Source organism: Cariama cristata, unplaced genomic scaffold, assembly GCF_000690535.1.
Source record: "Cariama cristata isolate BGI_N322 unplaced genomic scaffold, ASM69053v1 scaffold22611, whole genome shotgun sequence".
Taxonomy (NCBI): domain Eukaryota; kingdom Metazoa; phylum Chordata; class Aves; order Cariamiformes; family Cariamidae; genus Cariama; species Cariama cristata.
Window position 1 is genome coordinate 3,390 of NW_009600108.1, and position 7,008 is coordinate 10,397.

Sequence of the window (7,008 nt, forward strand, 5' to 3'; positions counted from 1 at the left end):
TGGGCCAAAATCCTCCATTTTGAGGGTCTCCTCATCCTGCATCCTTTTCCCATGGGATTTTTGCTTTTGAGCTGGAGGTGGGGGGGTTAATGGTTAATCTGGAGCTTGGTAGCGAAGGGGGATCTCCTGTCACATCTTGCAGGAGCTGGACCCTTTCCTGGGGAAATGAAGCTTTCCCCGTAGTATTCCAGCACGGAGGAAGGGAAATTTGGGGATTTCTTGGTGTTAAACACCCCAATTTGCCCCCCTCGAGGTGCACGGAGTGGAAGGCGCAGCCGTCATCTCCGCTGATGCCAGAGCTGGAAGCTGAGCTGAGGATTTTGTCCTGAAATCCAACACGCTGGCAGAGGCGGTGACGCAGTTTAAAGGTGTTCGGAGGGGGAAAATCGGCAAAGAAGGGGATTTAATAAGCAGAAATGGGAGCCTGGAGTGGGGTGAGGTGGGGCAGAGACCCCCCCCAGGGTTGGCAAAGTCCAAGCATTGCAAATGCCCCTTTAATTAAAAAAAAAAAAATCAGGGATTTATCCCCTTTATAGCAGCCTTAGGAGGTGGGAAGCTGCAGATGGGAGGGACAGAGGGCTGCTGGCCATTAATTAGCCCCCAAATTAGGACATTAATTAGATGTGGAGGGAAGCAACACCCCCACACAAAGGAGGTTTGAGCCTCCAGTGGTTTCACCCTTTCCTTGCGACGGGGAATGGGGGGACACAGGGCAACCTCAGGGGTACAAATCTCCGGGGTCCTCTTCTATTTCCAGACATCTTGGGATGCTCGCTGGAGGAAGACTCGGGGGGATACCGGCGAGGTGAGCGGGGCTTCGGGGGTGATGATTGGGTTCAGCCCCTGCAGCTGATCCTCAGATTCAGCATCCAGAGCTGGGGCTCAGCCGCAAAATCTGGGGCTGCTGCTCTGGTGCAAGGCCTGGGTCCAACGCTTGGGTGTAATATTTGGAGCTGATAATCAGCTGCAAGCGTTTGAACCTGCTGCTGCTCGGGTACAATATTTGGAGCCGATGTTCTGGTGCAAAGTCGGAGGGCAATGCCCAGAGTGTTATGCTCTGGTGCCATATTGACGGCTGATAATTACGTGCAACTTTTGGAGCTGGTGATCTGGTGCAACATTTGCAGCCAATAATTGGGTGCAGTATTTAGAGCTGATGCTCCAGTGCAACACCCAGGGCTGATGCTCAAGAGCAGCATTTGAAGCCGATGCTCCAGTTCAACATTTAGAGCTTGTAAATAAATGCCAGAGTTGAAGCTGATGCTCCAGTGCAACACCCAGGGAAGAGGCTCTGGTGCAATACTTTGAGCTGATGCTCTTTTGCAACACCTGGAACTGATTCTCGAGTGCAATATTTGGGGTTGATACCCCAAATACACCAAGCTCCGCTAACACCCCTCTCCCTCCCCAGCAACCGTGACGCTGGGCCCGGCCACAGCTCACCCTCAAATCCTGGTCTCAGCAGATGGCCAGACTGCGGAGCGCCGAGAATCCCCCTCAGCTCCTCTTCCCTCGGGAACGGAGCGTTTCGAGTCTCTCCGCTGTGTTTTGGGTCGGCAGGGCTTTGCGGGGGGCCGGCACCGCTGGGCTGTGGAGGTTCGTCCCGGTCCCGACTGGGCACTGGGGGTGGCTTGGGAATTTGTGTCCCGTAAGGGTTGCTTCGGTCTCAGCCCCGAACAAGGGGTTTGGGCCGTGGGGCAATGGCTGGGGCAGCTACAGGCTCTCACCTGGCCCAGCCCCACATCTCTGCCCCACGACCGTGTGCCCCGACGAATTGAGGTGGCTTTGGATTACACCGGTGGGCGGGTGGCTTTCCGTGATGCTGAGAGCGAGACCAAAATCTTTGTCTTCCCCCCAGCTATTTTTGCCGGCGAACGACTCCGGCCACTGCTCTGGCTGGGTGAGGGACCGACTTTGCTCACCCTCTGCCCCTGAATCCCCCAAAACCAACCTCTGCCATCACCACAGTGAACCACTCTCTCAATAAACGGCCCCAACCCCCCCTCACCCCATTTGCTTTTCCTTTTCAAACCTAATTTAACAAAATTCATCACAGTTCACCCTCCTGCTCCTCACTGGGTTTGCACAGACTCAAAATTCCCCTTAAATACCATTTTTTGCAGCTCTGCTGGGCAGTTCTCCAGTGAAAATAAGCCTTGAAAGGGGAAAAAAGACAAGGGAGTATCTGCCTTCCCACCATGGCTTCACAGCACTCACCCCAAACCCCTTTCCCAAAGCAAAACCCACCCTGAATGTACATTTTTCACCCATTTAATTATTACTTTTTAAGGAGGAGGAGGAGGAGATTAAAGAAAGACGATGAAATTGCACATAGGCCTGACGTAGAGCAGTGTTTTGTGTGCTGGAGAGAGAGGGGCCATACTCGAGGCATGTTTTCTTTCTAATTTAATGCTTTTTGTTGGGGTTTTTCCCCCCCCTGTTGTGCTGCAAAACACCCACATTTCCCCATGAGGAAATATCCTCGGTGGGAGAACGGAGAGATTTTTGTTTCCCCAGCTGTTTGTCAGTGGAAATACGGCCCAGAATAACAGAGAGAACACCCCTAAAAAAAATTGAGAGCTAAATTTGAGGAAGAAAAAAGGCTTTGCTGCTACTGGTGAAAACCTCAATGGGAAGGTTTTACAAGTGGAGAAGTTTCTGCTTAGGATTTGCAGAGAATTTAGGGGAAATGGGATAAAACCACTTCTTGAGCCTCCTGGGATCGCTCAGGCTGGGGCCTCCCTGAGGTTTTGCAATCGCTGCCAGGATGTGATCAGGGAGAGAGGCCACGGACAGGATTTTATCCCCTATTTCACTGCCTGTTAGTGGCTAGAAGAGGAAAAAAAAAAATAAACAAACCACCATCTTGAGATAGCAGGAAGTCATTATTAGGGTTAAACCACATAATAAAGCGCTATTATCAGGCAGTGCAGGCAAGACCAGGCAGGTCTCTTACAACCCCAATTGCTCCGCCTCCGCTGCCAGCCTTGCCTCCCCATTCCACAGAGTCACAACAGCCCGAGAAAGAGGAGAAACCACCAGGAAAGGCAGCAGAGAGGGTGGCTGCTTTCATCTTCAGGGCTCTAATTCTAAATAAGGCCCCTAACAAACCCACAGATCACCACTAAACCCAAATTACAGCCTGGCTCAGTTGTGTAATTAGTCATTTCCATGTCTGGCTCACGGTGAGGTAGGTCGTAGGTGACATCGCCCTCGAAAGACAAGAGTTCATTACAGTGCAAAGTCCAGTGACATTTCATGTTACGAGCATAAGTCAAGGTGCTTCTTTGCAGTGTCTTCCTCCAACAGATGAGCTTCTAACACTCCATTTCATCTACTTTTCATCTGAAACACTTTATAGAGATTTAATTTGAAAGCCCACACAAAATAAAGCATAAACCACAACAGAAGGTTTGCCTTTCTGCATAGTTCAGCACACCCAGGGCTGGCTCTCCAGTGCCAGAGGCAAAAAAAAATAAATCAGCCTCTTTTCACTCGAAGACACCTCACCAGTCTCACATCAGCAGTTTGGACAGCAGATCGTTTGGCATGGAGAGCACACAGCCCCCATTCCTCAAGCAGAGCCAGCAGATATGCCTCGCAGCCTTCCCGCAGAGCTGCCACGGCAGTCCCATGGACCCCAAAACCCTCCCGGACAACAGAGAAACCTCGCACCAGCCCACAAAAAGAGGCTGTAGGGAATATGTTACGGTTTTTTCTCCGCGAAAAACAGAGCTTTTTCCACAATGCTGGAGGCCGAGGAGGCGGCAGATGCTTTTTCGGGAGTTTTGAGGCTGGAGAAGGAGCATTTTCGGAGGTTTTTTTAGCAGCAGCAACCGCTACCACTTGCTTCGCCCGCACCATCCCGCCCATGCTGCTCCCGCCAGCCCCCGTGCCCGCCTTCTATAGGCCCCAGCGCTCTCTGATTGGCTGCTTGGCCCCCGATCGCGGGGTTTCATTGGCTGCTCCTTCCCGCGCCCTTCCCGTCCACTAAGTTCCTCAGAGGCGGACCTGAATGGGAACTGCGCACCCGGTGAGGCGCGGCGGCCGCGGAGGGTCGGACCTGAGTGAGGACTGCGGTTCTCTGGCGAGGGCGTAAAACCTCCCCTGCTCTTTATCGGGATCCGTTTTAGGTGGAAAAAAGGCGGATTTGCAACAATTCGGGTTAATAATCAGGGAGTGTTTATAAAAACGGGGCTCAAAAGGCACTTTTTAAAATCACCAGCTCGTTATACCCAAAAGACACCAATTTGGGTGTATTTTGCCCCAAAATACAGCTGCAGTGCAAACCAGGGAGGTGTCGGTGTTTTTAATCTTCTGGTTTGGGGAACTTTGTCCTATTTTGGGTATTTTCACCAAGGGAGCAGCCGGGGCACTGGGAAATGGGGATTTTCCACCTCAAAACGGTGCCTATGGGGAAACAAAAAAAAAACAAATTGGGGAGGAATTGGTAAATAAAAGAGGAGCTTTGTGCTGCTGTCTCTAGGCTAAAGTGCTGATAAACCCTCAGACCCCCTTTTTTGGGGTGGATTGTCCCCCCTTTAGTGAAAATAAAAAGATTTGGTGTTTTCAGCACCAGCAGTGGAGGTGGGGAGGAAACAGCTCCAAAAATATCCCTAAAACCACCCAGATTTAATCCCAAATCCTGCTTGGAGAGGGAGCTTAAATCCCTCCCAGTGTTACCAGTTTGCCCAGTTCCCCACCACCACCAGCATTCTCTCCTTTTCTTATCCCAATTTATTGGGATAAAATTTTGTAATACCGTTTTATTTCTCCCATTTCATAACTTCCCCCCTTCCGAAAAAGAGGGGTTTTCTGCCCAAAATGAAGCCAAGTAGGATGTTTCTCCATCCCAAAACTCCTCGCTGCCCAACCCCCTCACCCCCCCACCCCCAAAAGCCACATCTCAGGGTTTATTTAAGCTAAAAAGGGGCGCTTTTTAACATAAAAGGGGCTTTTTAGCAGCAGAAATTATGTCCTTTCCGGACCCCAGTACTCCAAGCCTGGAACATATGGGGCAAAACGTATAGACCGGCAAGCAGGCTCTGGTACAGGGCATAACTATAAGGAGGGGAGCGTACAGACTGCGATACAGGGTCTGGATACAGCCCCCAGACCCTACAGCCCAACACAGGGACAAGCCCACATAACCCAGACCCTACGGCCCCATACAGTATAGCGTATATATAAAAGGAATACACAGGGCCCAGGCCATACAGCCGCATACAGGGACTAGGGCACAGACCCTTCTAGCAGGTTCTAGGCCCCACAGCCCAATACAGGGTGTGGAATATAGGGCTGAGACCATATAGGTCTGTATAGACCCCCACAGATCCGTATAGACCCCCACAGATCCGTATAGACCCACAGAGGTCACTTCATGGCCTGTAGCACCCAGAGCACCAAGCTGAATACAGGGACAAGGCCCTACAGCACAATATAGGACCTGGGCAGTGCTGATGGAGCTGGCAGTTGGGCTGAGTGGTATCAAAAGAAATCGGAATTTTGGGTTTTTTTAAGTGTGGTTGTTTTTTTTTTCCTTTTATTCTGGAAAATAAATTTCTCCGCTCAGAGCCGCCTTTGCCCCGAATTTCCCCCATGGCAGCACCGGAGAAGCAGTGGGTGAGCGGTACTTTGCCGCCTGCCAAATCTTCCCCACTAAAGACACAGCAAAAAAAGAACAACCCCAACAAACCACCAAAAAAAAGATGAAAAAGGAGGAACACCCCCCTCCCCCCCCAAATACAATGAGCAGAGCAACAGCGCCCGTTAACTCCAACTAGGATCGTAACCCGTCCAGTCCGAGGGAGGTGCGAGATAAACGCGACGTCCCCGATAGACAAAGCTGACGATGCCGCAATAACCGGCGCGGGGGACGCCAGATTTGAGGTCGTCCATCAGCCCCAGGGCTTTGGCAAAGGCTTTGAAGGAATCGCGGCCGCTGTACTGCAGGCGGACGGTACCCAGCTCCCGCCGCCGGTTCCCTTGGAGCTCTTCCACCCTCACCTCCGGCGCGGCGTAAACCTTGGGGAGGAAAGAACGTTCGTACTCTTCCTTTTTGAGGTAAGAAAGATCCAGTTGGGTAAAAGGCACGAAACGGTCATTAAGTTTGATAAATTTTAAATATTGATCGAAAAATTGCCCGTGGCTCACTCCTTTACGACCGAACGTCATCGTACGGGAGACTTCGGGGCGGACGCAGGAACGATCTCGGCGTTGTTCGGGTTGACGCATCCAATCGTCCCAAAAAGCTCGTGGCCATTTGGGTTCAAGTTCATCCCAAAGTTCAGCTAAAAGCAACCAACCAAGACCGGGAAAAAAATCAGTCCGGTAAAGCAATTCGGCTTGCCCAACGTCCACCATTTGCTCTTTCCCGTTGTCATTCCAAGCAGAGATACACCAGAGGCTGCGATCGGCGAGGAGGAGTGGGAACGTCGCTTGGAAATACTCAAAAAAATCTGGAGCAACTTCTAAATCGTCCTCTACCACGATGACAGCACGGTAACGGAAGGTCCGGAATATCTGGCCCAACGCCCAACGATAATGCCGCGCGATTTTGTAATAACCTTGGAATTTACGGTGTTCTGCCGGCACCGGGATATCGCTGAGATCGGGTTGTCGGATATGAGCCAGGGGGTCCCCGTAGAAAGCAAGGACGCGAGCCGTTTCAGCATGACCACAATCCTGGCTGACGATGACGGGGAAACGTTGGGCCGAAGGTCGGTAGCGTAAGAGTTTATCCAAACACCGACGGACGGTGCTGCGGTCGCAAGCCATCACCAACACAGGTAACACTGTACCAGCGGGATCGGTCAGTCGTGGTGGCGCCGGGGAGGGCGGCAGAGGGGGTTTGGGGGTGATTCGAGCCCCGCGCCGCTGCCCCCACAACCCACTGTAGCGGTGAATTTGGCGCAGGAGTTCTTTTTGCCGTTCCAGTTCGGTTTCGGCATCTTGCGCCAAACGAATCACTTCCGCCGTCAGTCGGTCGCCTTCGCCGGGGGAGGCCGG

The 7,008-nt window shown here is 52.0% G+C and overlaps 2 protein-coding genes across 2 annotated transcripts in view; one reads left to right on the top strand and one right to left on the bottom strand.

Annotated features, from left to right (window-relative positions):
* Positions 1-1,935, top strand: part of LOC104169117 (E3 ubiquitin-protein ligase TRIM11-like) — a 3,644-nt gene extending 1,709 nt beyond the window's left edge. Inside the window, exons 4-5 of the mRNA XM_009709933.1 lie at positions 758-805; positions 1,412-1,935. Coding sequence (XP_009708235.1) covers positions 758-805; positions 1,412-1,935 — 572 coding nt within the window. The remainder of the gene's footprint in view (positions 1-757; positions 806-1,411) is intronic.
* Positions 1,936-5,769: 3,834 nt separating this feature from the next.
* Positions 5,770-6,999, bottom strand: MGAT1 (mannosyl (alpha-1,3-)-glycoprotein beta-1,2-N-acetylglucosaminyltransferase; the record flags this gene model as incomplete). Its single annotated transcript, XM_009709934.1, has 1 exon — positions 5,770-6,999. A coding segment is annotated over one exon (1,230 nt), but the record flags the coding sequence as incomplete, so codon positions are not given.
* Between the last annotated feature and the right edge of the window lie 9 nt (positions 7,000-7,008).